Here is a 21,294-nt window from a genome sequence, read left to right as displayed (position 1 = left end):
TTAAGAGTAACACAGCATCAAGGATTGTTTAAACAAACACGGCATAACTTGAAAAGGCCACAAAGTGTGCCGTTATCTATCTCTTTCATTAACATAATGAAGTCTGTCTGGAGGGAAGGGGCGGGGGGGGGGGGGGCAGCAGTTACTGTCCTCTCCGGGCCGGCCTAAAAATTCCAGTAAAAAAAGTCCGAGAGTTTCCTTTCGAACAGCATGAAGATTTAGGAGTACACACAATATTACCACTGTTTGGATTAACTCAGAACAGTAAACCGAGCATTACGGAGGGGCTTTTTTTTTGTCTCTTTGCTTAATTTTTGCTGAATCTTCTATAGACTAGTGACCAAGTGAGGGGGTCCTTTTGCATTGCCGTCCGGGGGGGTTCCCTCTTTGTTTGGCGGGACTATAAAACCATCGCTGCTGCCTCGACCTAGCTGGTAGTAAGTGTGTAGCTGATGGACGTGGTTCCTGGAGCCGAGGTTGGGCATGCTTTTGTAGTAAACATCGTCGGTGTCGCCGCCGCCACTTTTGGCGGGCGGGGGATCGGTCTGGGTGCTGGCGGTGACGCTTTCTGTCATGGGCATGCCAGCCAGTGCGGGCATACTGGTGTAGAGAGAATCCCTGTTGGGCGACTGGAGGTCGTCCGTGTGCTCGTTGGTCAGCAAGGGGAAAAAGCTCTCACTGTTGTCTTGAGGGATGCGCCGCCGGCTGTAGAGGTGGGGCTGGTGGTTGTCCGCTGAGTACACCCGGGGGGGCAGCAGCGGGGCGTCCGACTCCTCGTGGATGAGCTCCAGACCCAGGCTCTCCTCGTGGGTGAAGGAAGTGGCGTCGTCCAGCACGATGGCATCGTCCTCGCTCCCGCCGCCCATGCTGTTGACGAGTTTGTTCATCAGGTTGCGGCTCTGCTCGCTGGAGCGCTCGTGGTTGTTCAGGTAGGAAGGGATGTAGTTGGAGGTGAGTTCCTTCAGGATCTTTTTCTCAAGGGCGTTCTCAGTGTGGTTGTACCCGCGGTCAAGGATTTGCACGCAGTTGCTGAGGTACTCGCCGCTGGCGATGCTGTAGCTGTTGCCGTGATTACCATTCAGTGGTAGAGTATCCGTGACACTTGTATCCCTGGCATTGTTCAGAAGCCCCTCTGAAAAACATTACACAAGAGAGGGTGACTTGTACAAACAGGACACTCACGCAGGACGTGCACACTCAAACCCCCTTCCTAGGCTGCTGTGGCTGCTGGAGCTCGGCAGCGAGGAGAGTGTTGCGGCCAGAATAGGAGGGTGCAGCTCCAGCAAACTGGCATAAGGTCTTCCCATGGAAAAAATGGAAAGCACCGTCAAGTATGTGACTTGATGCGGCAAGAGCTGGGGCTGGAAGGAATAACCCCTTCTTGCTGGTACCTCCTATGGCTCTTGTGCTTTGCTCTACATATTCCCCAGGGGAGGTGAGAAATAGGTGACCTTGGGCTGGTCCCAATTGCCCTGACTGCAGGTGCTTTGGAGGAAGGGGGCAATTTCCCCCAGCTGAGGGAAAAAGTATTTGCAGCCCAGGTTAAACATCACCCAAACTTTGTAATTGTACCCTTCCTAGAGGAAAAAAATAGATCCGCTCTCCCCTTTTGCTGGGCAAGCTGCCAGGGGAAAGGCATAAGGCCTGAATGGAGGGATTTGGGGATTAGCAAGGCAGAGGCACAACGTGCTTCCTGGCCCAGGCTTTTTTGGAAAAAGGCTCTGGCTCTACCTCTCCTGGCACAAGGGCACGGCCAGAATTACTGACTCCACACTGGCCGAGTGGGGATTTTCTAATACAATCAGTGTTGGAGGCAGCTGCTGTGGGGTCTTGCGAAGCCTTTAAAAATAGCTCCAATTTCACTTGCAAAGTTAAACTCTGCTTTAAAGCACAGGGTTCAGTGGAAGGTACAGCAAGTACCATCACCCCCACAGTATGGTGGGCTCAGGGGAACTTGTGAGGAGTAACGAGGTCTTGGGGTGCCCCCCAACCAACTGTCTATCGCATCTCCGAAGGTGTCTCAACACTGTCAACAAAAGGCTGGAGCTTAGTTCTTTCTCAACGCGCTACGGGAGATGGCGGGGAAGTGCTTTGAGAGCAACACAGCATGAGTGGGCAAGGCAGAAGAAAATCAGGCCCAGCATTTAAGCCACCACACCGTTGTTTGGGATTACTGGCCTCCTTGGAAGGAGTGCAGGCGTGGGTATGCAAGCAATAACGTATCAACCTTTCAGCTAAGGGCTTCCGGCATTGCCAAAAATCGGTAAGCAACTCCCAGCAAGCCGTGGTGGATTAGAGGACCCATTAGCTGACAATGTCAGATGAACAGTTGTTCATACCATGCTTGGTACATGGCACGTGTACCTTCCGAAAATACAGGATTCGGTCTATATCTGCAATGGAGTAGTTGCTGCATGTCAAGGACTGGAAAGCATTACTGCAGGCTTTCTTGCTTTTGAGTTAAATGGCCCAAATATGTTGGTCACCTTTTAGGTTTCTGAAACTTAGAGCATGCTGCTGTATCCCAGGTTTCACAATAAACATGGTAGCGATGCCAAAAAATCAACTAGCCATCACAGATATAGCGCAAAGCCATTGATTTTCATGGTGGAAGCTCTCCAACTGAGTCATGATGCTTGGGAGAAATGAAAAGTGAGCGTTTTGTGGGGAGGACTGTATGTAATGGGTGACAGGTACAACAGCATCTGTCTGATGGTCACGTTGAGTAACGTATGCATCGAGGCGCTGAGTGATGTGCTTCTGCTGCCAGTGCATGGAGCTGGGGTTTGGTGGGGAACTAAAATGGAGGCATCGCAGGTGAGAACAAAGTGGGGTCTGCAATGAAACATTTCATTTAAAATGCCATGACCTCGCAAATAAAAATGTTAAGTTTAAAAAAAATCATATGCACAGTTATATGAGAAACTACACTCGGTAAATGATACCACAAAAATGAGAAAAAAAACAAAGAAAGCATCATCTAATCTCATCTATATATATATGTACACATACATATATATATACATACATACACACGCATACACGTATATATACATATGTATATTCATATTCTTTTGATTTCAAAACTGAGATGAATTTCCTTTATTAACTACATCATCTATATGTGATGCAATAAAAGTGAACTAAAAAAAATTACATTTGATATGCAATGTTTAGCTTTACTCCCATACTTGTCTCTCTGTAGGGCTCTAAACGACAGCATGAAGAAAAGGAAAGAAAAAACAACAAGTAAGCTTACAGCGACAGTAGGAGAAACATGAATAAAAAGCAAATTGATGATATGTAGAAAAGAGCGTTAACAGAAATAATTTCCACTGCCCAGAATACATGAATTTGTTACATGGTTTATTTCAGGTTAAAAATATTGACATTTTAGACAGAAAAATTATTTTACGCGCAATATTCAATAGACTACATTTTTATTAAAAAAAAATCACATTTAAAACATTTTCCAATGCCATTATAAAATGTTCAGTGTGCAACACAAATCAAGAAATAATGCCTGGAAATTTAAGAAAAGTCTAAAGCTGGTAACGGTCATGCTTGAAAAGACAGGCACTGTCAACATCACTTCCAAAGTCTTAAAATAAATGGCTTTACTTACTGTTAGTTATAATAACCCCTGGCAGTTGAAACCAAAATCCGTTTCCTTGCTTAAAAATGTTTTGCTGTCCATCCTTTGCAACAGTGCTTTGTAAGAGTATGACTTTGCTCATCACGAGGCTGCTGGCATTTTACAAATTTTGGTAGGTCTGCTCTTTTTTTAACTGAACACATGGCAAACTACATGGATTTTGCAAAAAAAATGTAATAGGAACGGTAGTTCAAATAATGGCATCGCTAAATGAAGCTGTTCAGAAGAAAGAGTTAAAACAAGAAGAGCCAGAGATGAAGATGAAGAGCCAGTGATAACTCTCAGCTTCCCACTTTGCAACAGTCTGTGGCATGCTGGGGTTTAATCGGAGCTCATTAATGGGATTGCCGCCTTCTCTTAAAATTAGCACTCATGAAAGCAGTTAGGCCATTTCAAGAAACTCCTGTGTCCGGGAGACCGAGCCAGCGTACATCCGTCAGCTGCCAGTGGCGATGAGCGATTGGGCACGTGCTGCAGGGTGCCAGACCCCTCACCTACGCTCTCCTCCTTCCTCTAGGATCTGTGTCCCAGCAAGGAATAGCTTTCGCCACCGGGAAATGGGACTTTGGCCTTTTACGGTCTGATTCCTTGCCTCTTTTCAAGGGTTTTTTTAGGGCTCCCAGCCCCTGGTGAGTCTCTACTGCAGATGGGGCAGCTTCGGCTTGAGGAGAGAGGGTATTTTAAAACATGTAACTGGGGAGGGGGAAAGGAAAGGATGGACCAGATCACGCCCCAGGTGTGTTATAGCATGCTGTCCCTGTCAATGGCCAGCACCAGAAGTGGTAGATGAAGGTGCAAAAAAAATCATAGCCTTAGTGATGTGGAATGAGTTAGTTGGGTGATGTTACCTAGCAATGCCCTCACCGCACACCAGTCCCAGCCAAGGCACACCCAGAGATGGTGACAGCGTCTACTTTTACAATGCACTACCATCACTTTAGCCTGCCTGCTGCTGCAGCATCCTTAAATCCCCAAGAACCGCCAAGGCCATTAGGTCTGGACGGTTTTGCTAACCGTTGTTTCTGCTGCAGGATCTCCTAATATTCACAGTTTGTAATTGCCCAGGGACAGTAGCCAGTTTGAAAAGCAATAGCTATACCAGTTCTATGGTCATTAAATAACTTGCAGCCTCCTGAAAAGAATGGGTTCAGTTCTGCTCCCTCTGAAGCCAATGGCAAAGCTCCAGGGGCTTAAATGGGATCAGTACTGGTCTCACTCTCCTCATCTCCCACAGGTGAAGCCTGGGTAGGTTTCTCTGTTATCCATCTGGCTGTGTTGCAGTAAATAGCACTTGCAAATCAATTACCCTTTTTTGTGGAATAAAATGGTGTCAGCTCAGGTAACTGTATCAGAATCTAGTCTTAAAAATCAGAAGAACACAATGTTATTAAAATTCACGTAAAACCTTTTTGTCGCATTTCTGCCCAAATCACTTGGGTTCAGTTGAGGCACTCGGACCTGAACATCAGGACTTCTCAAGCTAAATGCTGACACATTACTTACTGCCACTTGATTTAAAAGTCCCCCAAACCTCAGTGTTATCATGCAAGAAACTATACAGAACATCAAAGCTTATTTTGACATTTGCAGTACACTGAAGTTCTTAAAATTCAGAGCGTTTCATGTTTAACAGTAGCCCTTTTTTAAAAAGTGTTCATGGAAGCTAATTTGTTGCACAAAGTTAGCATAGTTTAGGAAATTAATGAACTGCAATAAGGTCAGATGTGTGCTTTCCTTGTGCTTTGAATGAAAATACCCTAGTGATACAGTTCAATATCTATTTCTATCGTAAACAATATGCTGCCATATAGTACAGAGGGGGTTTTCCTGCTTGCATTATAACCATCATTATTTTCCCTTCCTTACACATCCTTTACTGTAAAGGGACGCTTTCATTGGGAGCAGAGAGCTGAAAGAGTGCTGACATACCTGCGCTTGAATGCAGCATTACTCTAACGATTCAGCCACCTCGCAAGCAAGCCAAAAAAAAAAAAAAAATCCCAGGGAAGCGGCAGAGCAGGACGGAGCCACCAACCACCAGGAGCTGGCAGAGGTCTACACTTCCCAGCTCCTCCCCAGGTCCTGCTTAAACACATCTCCTCTCCCTCACGGAAGCATCAGGACATCAGCTTACAAACACGTTCCCTTCCCACAGCTGGAGCAGAGACAAACACATAGGTGACAAGAGACGGATTTCTATGGTGGAAACCTCCGTAAGGTACAACTGACTCTACCTGTCTATTTTCCAGTGACGAAAGGAGGATATGCAAGAGCTTCTAGTTTCCCTACATCTTTTTCTATATTTTTTTTTCTTTCTAATAGCACATGTAAAATGTATTAATGCAAATGGCACAACATTTCTTACAGAATCTAAGCTCTGCTTTTTGGAGCTGATCTATGCTTCTCACTTCAGCTGTCATTTTTCTTGGGGATCAAGGGCAGTTTTGCTTTATTTTGCATTTTTTCTCCTGCACAAGCTGGTATGCTGCTGACCAAATTTCTCCATACCATTTCAAATGAGACCAGCTTTGGTGGCAAAGGCCATTTTAGCTTCACTTACCTTCAAAGGTGTTCCAGTTCCTGAAATGAATGATTTAACAAGGAAATGCGCTGACAACAAAGAGAGGAATGGATACATCCAACAAAATACACACACAAGACCAAAACAATACAAAAGCGAGGAGATTGAAAAAAAAAAAGAATCAAAATCAAAACCACTATGAATGCTTTGAGTAGAACTGACGAGGGTCTCTCAAAGTGAGTTTGATCGCTCATGGAAAAAAAGCCTCTGGAAAATGGAAAGATGCATTGAAATGAAAGGGGAGGGGATCTTTTTTTGTGCCCCATTCCAAAAAAACAAAGTGTGTGTGCATGGGGAGAAAAAAAAAAAAAAGAAAAAAAAAAGGAAATAAATGGGCCAAAATAAGCCACAGAAAATGGAATTCTCACTAGAAAAATTAGAGAGAAACTCCAGCACACCTTGTGCGTTGTACATGCTGACAGAAGGGTTGTTATAGACCGCCGATTCCCCGAGCAATGTATTATAAGGGTTGTTAGTGCCATGAGGACGAAGCAGAGCATTGGTTATAAGATGATTAGCCATGGCTCCTGGAGCAGCCCGATAGAAAGACAGAGAAAAAAAAAACAACAAAAAAGGTCAATCAGGCAAATGTGGTATTAAAAAAAAGGGAAAAAAGAACATTCAGAATGACAACAGTTGAAATAGTCCTGATTACAAGCAGCCAGCTAATTAGACTCGGAAAACTGTATGCCACTAAAGCAGAACAGATGTTACTGACGATGCACAAATCCAAACCAATGCAAAAGAAAATGTATCAGAAAGCAGATAAGCTACATTTATGGTGATTCCCCAGTCGCTCGGAGTGTAAGCAAGGCTATGCCCACATGCTTGCTACAAAGAAAGAAAGGAAGATGGCAGCCTACACAATGTGGGGGGGAACTCTCTGGAAAGTGCCAAATGAGTAAAAAAAAAAAATATAATGACTAACAGAAAACAGGACATTCAACTCCCATTATGGGCTAGGATCTCTTTTACCGGTCCTTCACAACACATCCAAAGTCAAAAAAGCAGAATTAAAAAAAAAGAATGGAGAATGTGGCCTCTCCACAGGCTCTCAGCACTTCTCAGAGAGCAGCTCTTTCTCATGTCCAGGAGGGTGAGTTTCGCTTCAGCTACTGCTCTGGTAAACACTGTCAAGCACATCCACAACCACCCAAATCCACCCTTGAAGGCAAGAGCATCAGGCATTTCTATCAGGAGTGAGAGAAACCAAAGACGCGTATTTCAAGGCTCTCTGTTTGCCCCGCAAACATCTTGTTTCCCCACTCCCAGACCTCTTTGCTGTCGTTTCCAAGCACTCAGCCAGCAGTTGTCCTCCCACTTTGGTTTACCCCTTGCAGTCGCAGCCTCTGGACTTGTGTTTTTCAGGATCATCACGGCTTGGCAGATGGCTGCCAAGACCTACCTTGATTCCTATCGCAGGCATCAACACATGAAGCAAAGACTTCCCCCCACCTTTTAGCTGACCTACAGGACCAAAAACCCATTAAGCCCTTGCTCCAAATCTTTGGGATCCAAAGAGATGACCAACTCAAAAACTTGCCCCCGGGGCCAAGCCCACTGTCATCAGTAGAGACCTAGAGCAGGAATACTCAAGGACACACCATGGTTTTTACCTCCAGGGCTAAACTGTTAAGACAAAACCTTTCTACCAGTAAAGTGAGTCCTTGGTGGGGCAGCTAGAGCTAGCCAGGACAGGGCTCTCAGCCAGCTCAGATCACTTGGCTGTCACCAACATCTGATAGCCTCAATCCCAAGCAACGAAAAAGGCAATCCCCAAACCCAGCAATCCTGGCAGGGGTTGTGTTCATCAATGGCTGGGGCATGGAGACTCCATTTGCCTCTTTTAAGGGTGGAGGTAGCCCCGTGGCATGGCGGAGGCAGTCTTTGCGAGGCATATGTGGGGTGCTGGGTACAATCTCTTCTCTGCAGCTCATTACCTGATTTTTCTTTCCTTTCTTCTTTTTTTTCTGGATGGAGCTGCAGAGGAGCCTCAAGGGCCTATGGCTGGTACAAATCCCCTTAGTGGAAAGCTCTCTGAAAGCTCACACCTACTAATTATTTAAAAAAAAAACAAAAACTGGCCAAAACTAAGGCTACGTGGAGGCCTCCAGAGCTGCCTTTTGCAGTGCTCATACGCTCGCCAAAACTAAGGCTACGTGGAGGCCTCCAGAGCTGCCTTTTGCAGTGCTCATACACTGGCCTGGCTCCATTTCCCGGGACGATGTTTCTCCATGTCTGCGCAGTTAAAGGAAAGACCAGACTGCTCACCTGCCTCTCCTTCATCTGCCCCCAGCCCTTCCCAGCCCCAGGTGTATGGTGTTAGCAGATCACTTAATCAGTCTTTTGAGCACAGGACAAAGTAGAAGGCGGCGCTGTATGGGGACTGCATGCCAGGGAGGCTCCTCGACACATGCAGCTGGAAAAAAAAGACTTGTTTTCTCTCACCTGATATTTTTGGCTATGCTGATGGAAAGCAAGATGAGCTGCTGTGTTTGGAAATAAGGAAACAAAGCTGTCTCCTGTAAGAAAACATTATATGAATGCTTAACTAAGCAACCTTGAATGTAACTAATAGGCAAATGAGTCAATTCTTTCTTTCTGGTAATGTATTTTCCATCAATCTCATGTACATCTGGGGTGGGGGACTGTAGGAACCACTTCTCTTGCACTGGTTTTATACCAGCATGAGTACTAAGTCCATTAAAATTGTTTCTGCTTTCATCCCACTTTTAATCAAGCCAGGCCATAAAAGATTTAAAAAGGGACTCACTTTCATAGAGGTAACGGGAATGTCCAGAGTTAATGCCAGCCATAAATTCAGAAGTGATATAATCCTCCCATTTGAGATTTAACCCAGTCTTCAACTCTGTCCCTATGAGATTTGGTATGGAGCAAAATAAACCCGCTGCATGGTTTTGAATGCTTTAGCTTGAGGCATCTTTAAATGGCAACTGCCAGAAAGAGCATCTCACTCGATACATCCCTGATCTGATCTTGTCTAGCAATCCCTAGCAGGCGGGAACAAGCTGATCCTGCCACGGCTCAGCAGGTCGAGCAGTTTCACATGGGGGATGCTCTCACCTCATGACAAGAGAGGAGAAGGGACCGATCTGTGTCAGCACTTAACGTTTCGCTCGCCTACGTTTGCCAGAGTGGTGGGCTCTGAAGTCAGCTAAATTCACACAAACCTGGCTCTTTCGGGTTGTTACAAACTAGATAGTTTCTGGCAACTTTTAATACAGATACATGATTCTGACTATAAAAGTGGAAAAAAGTTGAAAATACAAAGTAATTTTTGCACTCTCAGGTGTGCAAAAGAGGGGCAACAAACCAGCCAGCCATTCATGTATGCAGCTACTAAGCAAAAATACTGCATCTTCTTCTGCCTTCCTCTCCCTTGATTGCTGAGGGCGTTTTTTTAATTTACTGATCAAAATGACACTTTTGATGGCAGTGCTGGGTAATTTTCCTGATGCAATTCCAAAACAAACCCACTGCTAACACGTTCAGCTACATTTCAATACTTTAGGCCCCAACCGGGCCCCAAGTGCTCTGCAGCAGGTTCCCATCGTGCTGAGGAGGCCACGGCAAACTTCACACTCTCTGCAGGTCACAGTAAATGTTAACCTTTGGCATCTTAAAAACAAAACAGTATGTACCTTGTATTTATTAATTTGGGCTCTTGTTTCTCACTAATTGCTTTAGAGTTGCAACATGCCCAGTCTCAAAGGATGCTGAAAGAGGACTGCATTCAGGCTCCAAAGAGTCTACAGTTAAAGTTTTAGATAAAAGAATAACACACTAAACAAATCCCCATTTATTTGGTTTCTCCTTCCTGGGAGGGAGAAAGAAAAAGGTAACATCAGCCATACATTTAAGTATCATCCTGCCTTTTTCATAACACTTTATCGTTGCTATAGCAACCAATGAAGCTATTAGAAAGAGCGGATTAGGAGCAGGTAGACTACCAAATCATGACCCTGTTTGCATGAAAATGGCCTTGGTAATAAACAGCCAACAAAAACCCAATAAGCAAGCATGGGATCAAAGTGGCACACTCTCCCAAAATATCACGAGAGAAAGCAGAGAAGCTCATTCTGCAGCTCTGTGTGTGGGTGCGCAGCAAAGGCTTGGCGCTGGGGCTGCAATTGCAAAGGTCAATGCGTGTCCAGGGATCCAAAAAGCAGAAAGAACAGGGCTACAGGTGCCCATCGACTGCCTTGAATCTCCTCCCTGGCAGACCGCTCTCGGGACGTGACCCTCGGCAGCTGTCTGGCTCGGTGTTGGCGATGTGCCTAATATCCTCAGCAAGCAGCAGTTGTTCATCGTTTATTTTTATTTATTCACTCTCGGCTGGATCCTCGTCTCTCAGCATCTGTGATGTGACACTGATTTCTCTGAGCAAATACCACAGCCCTGTGTCATCCTTGCTTCCCTACATTTCAGCAATAACATTCCCTATACAAATCCCTCCTTTGCCACCTACCGAAGCACCTGAGCCCAGGACACAGCCACAACTCTTCATTTGCTTTAGTTAGGGTGACTATCTTCAACTCAGCTGCGCTGAAATACCTTTAGTTCTGCTAGTTGAAGATACCCTGCTGAAAGCAAATGCACTCCCTTTCCAAACCCCTATCACGCTGTGTACATGTAGAAGCATGAATTTGGGGTTGGAAGAAAGGTGTGGCTTCAAATCCATAGGTTCACCTGGGCACCTCTTTGTTCAATATGATGAGATCATCCCAACCAGCAAACATCTTTAACAGCAGAATTCACACCTCTACAAAAACATTCCATACAACCACACTGGTATAACTACAGCCACGAGTCTCCTTGTTTCCACGTATATTTAACCAAAGATTAAAGGTCAATGCGAAAGACAGTTACCAGGCTAGATCTGATACCCAAAATGACATTCAAATTCAGGTTTCTGGCAATGTCAGTGCTCAGTTCAAGGTTTCCTGATGCTGGATGTCCTCAACTGAAAGACTTAAGGACTGATCATGAAGAGAAAGGAACGATGCTCTTAGAGAAGGCAAGTATTAGCTGAGTAACACGCAGATGCTCCTGTCTCTCTCACAGCATTTGGAATCCTCGTGATCCAAGTACCGAAGATCCAGCCTTTCTTACTGGCTTTAAAGGCTATGAGAAGGCATGGCTTGTGCTCCGGGTGCAGGGGGGGATCTAGTGGGTTGCACTTTTGACTTGCAAACTGAGAAAATCAGATAGGGAAACCAACCAGGACAAAAACAAAAAAAATCTCACAATTTTTACCATCACTGTAACCACACACAGATGATTCAGATAGCTACAGTTAGCTGTAGCTGTAGCTTTGTGTGCCTATGAAAACAGGTGTTATTTTAATGACAGTATGCAGCCAAATGGTACCTTTTTCTTTCCTTTCTAAGATAGAATTGATGTCCTTGATGCAGGACAACACTGAACATTGAAACATTTTTTTGGAAGCGTTTGGTTATGACTGTAAGGGAAAACCGTACCTTGTTAAACACAAGTATGAAATCATCCACTCACTGAAAGCAAAGGAAGAAAATGATGATGACAAGCACATATTGCAAGACTCTAGACTGCTTCATTCAGGAAAATAATTCAAATGATTTCTTGTGGGCAGCTGGCTGACAAAGCCACACAAAGACATTTAGGTTAACTTGAATCATCTGCATGGTCCACCCAACAGGAAGGGAAATAGATCCAACTGCTCCTCCAGACTTTCTGAAAAATAATGTCATTCAGCATGGCTCTAACAGGCTGAAATGGCTTGAGCAACACTGCTTTAGCTGGGATCATCTGTCCACATAGGTAACAATGCCCTCGTGTATCTTCTTTGGCTTCAGGTCTTTTCAATTGCATGCAAAAATCAGCTCTATCATAGAATAGAATCATAGAATCTTTAGGTTGAAAGGGACCTTTACATCTAGTCCAATCTCCCCTGCAATGAGCAAGGACATCTTCAACCAGATCAGGTTGCTCAGAACCCCATACAACTTGACCTTGAATGGTTCCAGGGTTGGGGCATCTACCACCTCTCTGGGCAACCTGGGCCAGTGTTTCACCACCCTCACTGTGAAAAATGTCTTCCTTATACCTAGTCTGAATCTACCTTCTTTTAGTTTAAAACCATTACCCCTTGTCCTATTGCTACAGGCCCTGCTGAAAAGTCTGTCCCCATCTTTCTTATAGGCCCCCTTTAAGTACTGGAAGGCTGCAGTATGGTCTCCCCAGAGCCTTCTCTTCTCCAGGCTGAACAACCCCAACTCTCTGTCCTTGCTACATGCATCTTAGCAGGGTGGAAACTCATTGGGCATGGGGAGATTTCCCCCACAGCCCAGCAGAAGTGCCAGAAGTGCAATTTTGCTGAGAAAGGAGGGCAAACCCGTTAACAAATTGCATCAGATGAACTAGTGAATCAGCTGAATGCTTCAAAAATGTTCATAAAAAAGTCAGTATTTTCCAAATGAAATGTTTTCACTTTCACTTTTTCACTCCAAGAGAGTGGTTTGTATGAAAGCTGAGTTTGACTTTTTTGTATGATGTCATCTTTTCATTAGAGTAGAAACAAAAATAAATAGCTTAGAAAAAGCACATCTGAGTTGTAAGAAAATATTTCATTACCTCTGACCCAGCAGTTCCAAAATGTATTTTTTCTTGACCTTTTTTTTGTTTGTTTTCAGAAGAAAGAAACAATAACGAAAGCATGTACTGCTGTGTTTTCGGTCAACCTTAATCTTTCCGTTTTCTCCCCATTTTGCCAACCATGCAGCTCCTTTCCTGCAGGGCTAGGACATGATGCTCTACTCCTGCCTGCTCTGCCTCCTGAAGCACCCAACTTATGTTGCTGGTCACAGCCACCATAAATCAAGTCCCTCAACTTCTCGCACTTCATATACTTGACTTCAGACCACCCTGCAGAGGCAAAAGACAGCCAGAGAGAACATGGACCATTTCCTGAAGATACTGCGGTGCCTGAGCTATCAGGGAGCACAGTTCAGCCCAGACACAAACAGTATGGTTAGAGATGAATCCTTTCATAAGGAGATTAAAAAAAACCCCACAACATATGCTGCCTTACCCTAACTGTAGTAAATAACTCATCTCCTTAACTCGAATGTTACTGAAATAGCCTCTCTGCACTGATTTCAGTTTGCAAATTCTGGCTGGTTCTGTACATTACTTAGCATTAACTTACTCATTCCACTTCACTTCCGGGGAAAGAAAAAGTAGGTTTGTAGGAGCCAGAGCTCTAGTCTCCTTTGTGACTTTCCTTACCAGCATTCAGTACTGTCCTTTTCTGTGTTACTGCCACAGTTTTCAAGTATTTAAAGAATCCTGGTCTTCCGCATGTTCACTTGCAGTTTATTCCAATGATGAATGCAATTATGAAAAGTGAAATCACACATATTTGCTGGAGGACAACAGGTATTTTCAGCATTTTTCCTGGTTCCCTCCAACAAATGCTCTGACATTTAGATTTATTGAGCTGTGTTCTTATAATAGCCAACAGGATTCAGTTAATAAACTTCAATAAACCTCCCTATTAAATTTCTCTCAAATAGGTTTGTTGTCACTTGCAGCATCTAATCTATTCATTGAGAAGCTATTAATAGTGACTGCAGTGAAATGGAGTTTCAGTAAATGAGGTTGTTAAGCTCTGGGCCATCTTCTGCCAAATGAAAGAAACATCCCGTGCTTTTATGCAGAGACAGAGACAGAAAGTATTTCTTTGCCCCTTTTTCCCTTCCTTTCTTCTGCAATGATTTCAGATGACAAACCTCTGCTGGATTATAATCTGCAGTCCATAGAATCATAGAATCATTAAGGTTGGAAAGGACCTTCGAGATCATCAAACCTAACCATCAAACCAACATGACCATGCCCACTAAACCATATCCCGAAGTGCCATGTCTACACATTTTTTGAACACTTCCAGCGATGGTGATTCCACCACTTCCCTGGGCAGCTTGTTCCAATGCTTGACCACTCTCTCAGTGAAGAAATTGTTCCTAATACCCAGTCTAAACCTCTCCTGGTGCAACTTGAGGCCATTTCCTCTCGTCCTATCGCTAGTTACTTGGGAGAAGAGACCAACACACACCTCACTACAACCCCCTTTCAGGTAGCTGTAGAGAGCGGTAAGGTCTCCCCTCAGCCTCCTCTTCCCCAGACTCAACAACCCCAGTTCCCTCAGCTGCTCCTCACAAGACTTGTGCTCCAGACCCCTCAACAGCTTCATTGCCCGTCTTTGGACATGCTCCAGCAACTCAAATGTCCTTCTTGTAGTGAGGGGCCCAAAAATGAACAGTATTTGAGGTGCAGCCTCATCAGTGCCGAGTACAGGGGCACAATCACTTCCCTACTCCTGCCGGCCACACTAGTTCTGATACAGGCCAGGACGCTGTTGGCTTTCTTGGCCACCTGAGCACACTGCTGGCTCATGTTCAGCCGGCTGTCAACCAGCAACCCTAGGTCCTTTTCTGCAGGGCAGCTCTCCAGCCACTCCTCCCCAAGCCTGTGGTGTTGCATGGGGTTGTTGTGACCCAAGTGCAAGACCCGGCACTCGGCCTTGTTAAACCTCATACAGTTGACCTCAGCCCATTGATCCAGTCTGTCCAGATCCCTCTGCAGAGCCCTCCTGCCCTCAAGCAGATCAACATTCCCACCCAATGGAGCCATGTTTGAAACACACAGCTAGTCTACATTAATTTATAAATATTTGCCCACCCGTTGATTCCTTCTCAACTGCCTGGAGCAGAAACATTGTCCCAGGACTGGACATGTCTTTTTACCACCAGTACCCCTTCTGTGAGTTCATACCTCATTGTACCCCAACTATACAAATATGCATTATCCCTAATTGTTCCTGCTTATGCTTATTTCTCACTAGACCTGAGCTCTTACCCAAGACGTGCAGATACTCCTGCCTACGGTGCAAATTGGACCATACTTACAGCAATCTTTATAAGCAGCTATGCTTTCTTCCTTCCTCCTTCACAGTCATCATATTAAGATTGCTCTGCAGCAATATTCTGCTGGATCTAATACTCCCCAAAGCCTGCTCTGATTTCAGAAATTGCCTTGCCCTTGCTTTTCTTCTTTAAATCTGATCCACCTAATGACTGAACTTCCAATTATATGGCTGTCAATCCTAAAATCAAAGACAGTTCATAATATCTCCCAAAGGAAGAATGTCACGTCACTCACTGAAATCACTGCAACAAATCTCAGCTAACTCAGTCCCAGGCAGCAGACAGGCAAAACAAAACAGAAGACAATCGACAGTGGGATTCATCTTGCACGTAGGCAGAAATAGGAGTTAAATTCCCTAAGTTTTGATCCTTGATGCAGAAAATCATAATCTCCATGGCGTAAAATGTACGGCTGATTGGGGGGGAAAAAAAAAAAAACAGGAAAAAAGAAAAAAACAGTAGAGGCAATTTGCTAGTCCGAAAAGATGCTGAGTTTCCTTTGCAAACAGAAAATGCTCCTCTGCTGTCATCTATCTGGAACTTCTCTCTACTTCATATGTGATTATCGGGATGGGTCATTTTCAGGCCAGATGCTGACATTTAGCCAAACTGACAGTCACTTAACAGGGTTGCAGAGATCTATGGCTTTCAAAAAGCAATCCCTCCCGGCTGATTCGGTGCAACTGTGTGTGGACTACTGCCTCCAAATATGCCCTCCATCTGGGTGATGGACCCCAGGCAAGGGTATCCATGGGGTCAGGTGAGGATGTGTGTCATCTGTAAGGGACAAGAAGGAACAGAAGAGCAGAAGGGAATGGGGGATGAAACCAAAGAGCTTCATCAGGAAAACACCAGTGGTGGTGAGATGGGAAGGCAAAGGAGCAGCATCCTACCCTACACAAAATGGAAATTTCAGCGTCCTGATATAAATTGACCATGCTATTTCCTTTGCAGGCTCTCCCTGGTGTTGTGAGAACTGCTACAAGCATCCGTGATGCTGGGACACCAAGCACTCTTGAACACTGATCTCCCCAGTGAAGAGCAGAAGCTGCAGTGCTCAAGAAACCATGTCTGGAGAAGATGCTAGAAAACAGCCCACAGGCTTGCTCTGGATTAGCAGAGAGATGCTGCCAGGGATTCTCACTCTGCTTCTCACCCTGCTTCTCACCCCTTGATTTCCACCAAACAGCCAGGGGACACTTACGCACCCCTGAAAACCATTACACCCTTCTCAAACAACAGACTGGATCAAAATGGAATAGAAACTGAACTTCTAATTGTACTCCAGAAGCGGGAGGAGAGTGGCAGTACTGTTGCTGTTTGTGGCTAAACCAGAGGCCTCCAGGCTCCAGGACTGATGAATCCCTTGAAATAAAGACCAAATTTCCCAGGACTGAGGCCTTTTCTAGCCGCTGTGAGGGGAGATGCTCAAGGGCAAGGATCGCTGCATCCCTCAGGTTCATGCAAGCACCTTGCCCCTGCTGATTCAGCAATGGTGAGCAAGGACAGTGTTAAGCACCAACACCTCTCAGAGCTCTGCAAAAAGGATATGTTCTGGACAAAAGTGCTGTGTCTCAGATTTAACGCAATGATGATGAAGAAATGAGATTTGCACATCAGCAGATGGTGGTCACTGAATGATCACAGAGGCTGCTGCCCCTACCTGGGCCATCCCAGGCTCAACTTTAAGAAGTCCTCTGCATTTATCTCCAGAAAACCCTGAGCATAACTGAAAACAGAGCACAAAGCATTTAAAGCATCTCCAGGGGGACCTCAGATTTAAACAGATGCACCTCTTGCTCCACACCACATCCCCAGTCATGCAGTGATGGTACTCACAAGAGCAAAGTGTCTGCAGGAGACAGACAATTTTCTTTAGTCCAATTATTTTTTAACTGTTTAGTGCTCAGAAAAAAGAAAAAATGCAAAGCATTTTTATACCCAGGAATATTTCAGTGCGTACCCTCTAGTCATCCACAGATGCATTCATGAGCAGGGAAAATAACCTCCAGCACCCTGGACATCCTGGGTGTCTGCTGCGCTGAACCTGCCTACCCCAGTACCACAACAGGAACAAGAACAAAAGAAAAAAAAAGGGATATGGCAAACTTGAAAACATATTTAAAAATTGCAGTGGTCATCACTAACTCTGCCTGCCAACTTGCATGTTCATACAGCCACAACCTCCTATTTTAAAATGAAAAAATCACCGTAGCATAAAACCATCCCTCTGAAAGACATGACATGAGAACTGATTGACTTCACAGGAGAAACTGGGGCACTGTTTGCTGCCAACAGTAAAAAGAAAACAAATGGAAAAAAAACTGAGAAAGTATTTATTCTCTAATATCTTCAAGCCACGAGAAGAGCCATAGGTGTTACTCAGAGCAGGTAAGAAGCATTTAGACAGACTGTGATAGATCAGTTGATGGCACCCTCTGAATATCCTATCAAGACGAGTAGAGGCATTTCCACCTCTCCCAGAGCTTAGCTGCTTGCTATTTGTTTCATATGCAACATAAATTCAGCAGAAATCTAACTGTCACGCTGGTCACATCAATCCATCAAGGTGCAAGTGAGCATCTTGAGAAAGGCTGATGCATGACAACAGTAGCGCTTCCATGGTCCAAATTTCCACCAGCTCTCCACTTTATCTAGGCATCAGCAGGAAAAGGTCAGCATCGCAAATGGGCTACAATGAGCAGCATTCGCTCTTTGAAGTGTACCAGGGATGGGGTCTGAGATCCCCGGGGGAATCCTGACTTGATTTTCCTTTTTCCATTTTGCTGTTCTCTTTTCTTCTTTTCTCCTCCCCTGCTTGTCTCTCCTTTTAATCACACCAAACTCTACCCTGGTTTTGCTGCTGTATTGCCAAGTTATGTCCAGGCCATGACACCCACCTCCCCTGCAGACAGCTAAACCGTAGCATCTTCATCTTGCAACACTGAGAAACATCCAGCAGCCCCTGTCTCTGAGCAGAAAGGGAAGATTTGGGGAAACTGACCCAAACCTGACTCACTGCAGTGTCCCAGCACTAACCCCCAGCTCCCAACTTCTGGAGTGGCAGCCTCCTACCAAAGGCAGAATTTCACCTTCTACTGAGTTTTCTAAATAACTGCTTCCTACAACTGCAGGATAATACAGCCACCTGAAGGTAATTTAAAACTTCACCCACCCTCCCTGCAACACACACAGTCGTCCCTGCTGAGTTAACAGTGTAGATATGATTTCAGCCTGGAAATCACAGCTTAATTATATTTTTGGGTGGGTGGGAGGAATTTGATAGGAGATTTCATTTAGGAAACAATCAGGTCTCGGTTGGGTTAGAAATCAGGATATTAATGTTCTTCATTTTAATTTTCCTCTCTGACTCAGATTCCCACTGTTTGAATTTGAGCTCAATTTGTTCTGTTCATTATGAAGAAATCCACATGAATTTGACATTAAACTGATTATCTCTGAAAACAGTAGCAATAATTTCCCTTTTTCCTGTGTACATTTCAGATTAAGTCTTTGTGGTTGATATAAAAACACAGGGGAGAAATAATAAAGCAAAGGGAAATCAAGTATTTATTCTTGAGCGCTACTTAGAAGCTGAGACATGCAATGACACTTATACATTTGGGAAGAAAAAGCAAGGGGCAGGGACAAACAATACCCTCATTTCCCATTTCAGCCCATTTGCATAGGAATAAACAGGGAGTGAATATGGCTTTCCTAGCCAGGAATAATAGCTGGTGTGCCAGTACTGGGGATCTTAGGGCTCTGTGATGACTGTTTGATGGGTTTTGCTGGCAAGGGCACACTCCCTGATGAATGGACCCTTAGGCCACAAGGATGAATTCATATTTAAGACTCACCATCCTGCAGTAAGAGCTGCCAGAGGTCCTGGGCTCCAATCCTGCACCAGCTGTTGGGGTTCTGATGACCCTGATTAGCCTTAGTGACCCTGATGAGACCCATCAGGGACCCACACCCCCTGCTCAGCCCTGGGCACCCAGTCCTTGCCTTGTGTCTGTCTCCTGGCTGGACCTTTGACCTGGGTTGTAGCCTGGTTTACAGTCCTGTCTCTGCGAAAATCTCCTGTTGCTCTGGGCTGTACCCTGGACCTGGTTCATCCCCTCACCTTGTCCAGGGCTATGGATGGACCCTGCTACCAGCACCCACCTCTGCCTTCTGGCTTAAGACCCTGCAGGACCATGTCCCATCAGTGAGGGCATGGCTTGTGCTTGACTACCCCTCAGTTCCCAGCTCTTCTCCTTCGTGAAACAGCTCTGCTCTTACACATCCGTGATGTTTCTTGCCCTCCAGACAAGTGGAGCAGCAATGTAGACCACCAAGAAATCCCTCCAGGAGACCTCTGTGGATGAGGGTGGTGAGGACAGTGTGCAGTGCTTTGAGGGTGAGGGACATAAAGCATATATGCATACAGCCAAAAGACAAGAGGTGCAGATACTCCTGTTTGCATAGGAAGGCTGTTATTGGAATAAACTATTAAACTTGCTGTCTAGTTTGTAAGCCAAGACTCAGAGTATTACAGTAGGAGTACAGTACTTGACCCCACACAACAGACTTCTGGAGTAGTTTCCGTTTTCAAAGAAATCTGGTGGTTTTACCCCTAGTCCATTTGTTTCCCCAAAGTGGGAAAAACCATTAAGATACAGTAAGCGTTTGCCACAAATGAAGATATAGTTCCCCTTATCTGCTAACTTGAATGGATATACATAGATTCATCAGTGCATTTCCTATAACAAAGCACTGCCTCACACCGGTGATAAATTCTTCTTTGTCTCTGCTGCTCTCGAGCCTCACCAAAACAAGGAACACTCCTTTCTTTAACAGACAACTTCCATTTGTCCTCTGGGGGGGAAAAAAAAAAAATCGCTGCCCCACAACTTGAAAACCTCAAGGGTAACAAAGTACCATGTAGTTCATGATGATTTTTTTTCTCTCCTAGTTGTCTCATATCCAAAGAGAAACAAATTACTGTATTGCCTCTCACCTATGACATGGGTAAAAATAGGCTGGAGTCACACTGCTGTTTCGTGTTATGACTGCTGGTTTACAAGGCTGTCTGAGCTATCCAAGTGCTTCTTGACAGTAATGGTCTGAAGGTGCAAACAGATCTGTCCCTCATGCTCCTGAGGTGGCCACTTGGATGTACCCAAAGCTCGGGCCCATGCTGCAGCATCAGAGCCCAGCAGTGCTCATGCTTATAGCGGTCCTCTGCAGTCCACTCCTCTTGCCATCAGCACAGTGCTGAGACATGCCGATTTCGCTTGCTGGCTCCACCCACGGGTACAGCACAGGTCCATGATTAGATTACCAAATCACAAGTACAGCAGAATGGGAATAACAGTAATGCTGTTAATTGCTTTTAATCTCTAGCTCTTTTTAAAAACTATCCTTAGCCCAAGTACCAAAAAATCTGCTGTTTCAAAAAAGCAGTCATCTGCTCCACTTTCTCCTCATGAACTTAACACAAAGGAACTCTGTCTGTTACTTTCCCTTCATACCTTTGACTTTTCAGCCTTCAAAATAGTAAGTTTTAGCAAACAGCCCATCCTGCATACATCTCTTTTGGTCAATTTTTTCAGCATTGCATCCAGGTGCCTGTATAAAGACCTCTTACACAGAATCACAGATCATTAAGGTTGGAAGGGACCTTCGGAATCATCAAGTACAACTGTTAACCCAACACCACCATGCCCACTAAACCATGTTCCGAAGTGCCACATCCACATGTTTTTTGAACACTTCCAGAGATGGCGACTCCACCACCTCCCTGGGCAGCTTGTTCCAATGCTTGACCACTCTCTCAGTGAAGAAATTGTTCCTAATACCCAATCTAAAACTCCCCTGGTGCAACTTGAGGCCATTTCCTCTCGTCCTATCGCTAGTTACTTGGGAGAAGAGACCAACACACACCTCACTACAACCCCCTTTCAGGTAGCTGTAGAGAGCGATAAGGTCTCCCCTCAGCCTCCTCTTCCCCAGACTCAACAACACCAGTTCCCTCAGCCGCTCCTCATAAGACTTGTGCTCCAGATGCCTCACCAGCTTCGTTGCCCTTC

At 45.0% G+C, this 21,294-nt stretch overlaps 1 protein-coding gene across 13 annotated transcripts in view; it reads right to left on the bottom strand.

Annotated features, from left to right (window-relative positions):
* Positions 1-326: 326 nt before the first annotated feature.
* ADGRL3 (adhesion G protein-coupled receptor L3) overlaps positions 327-21,294 on the bottom strand; it is a gene marked incomplete at its 3' end in the record, with an annotated part of 334,909 nt that continues 313,941 nt past the window's right edge. For 7 of the 13 annotated variants that reach the window (XM_081999404.1, XM_081999405.1, XM_081999407.1 and 4 more), the window contains one exon: positions 327-1,132. In XM_081999404.1, coding sequence (XP_081855530.1) covers positions 327-1,132 — 806 coding nt within the window. Of the gene's footprint in view, positions 1,133-3,157; positions 3,210-6,634; positions 6,764-21,294 lie in introns of all 13 variants that reach the window. The other 6 variants (XM_081999399.1, XM_081999401.1, XM_081999402.1 and 3 more) reach the window with 5 other exon arrangements.

Source organism: Phaethon aethereus (genome assembly GCF_964289735.1).
Source record: "Phaethon aethereus genome assembly, chromosome: 4".
In the NCBI taxonomy this organism is placed as follows: Eukaryota; Metazoa; Chordata; class Aves; order Phaethontiformes; family Phaethontidae; genus Phaethon; species Phaethon aethereus.
The sequence above is the reverse complement of the archived record's forward strand: the minus strand, read 5'-3'. Positions and strand labels throughout refer to the sequence as shown.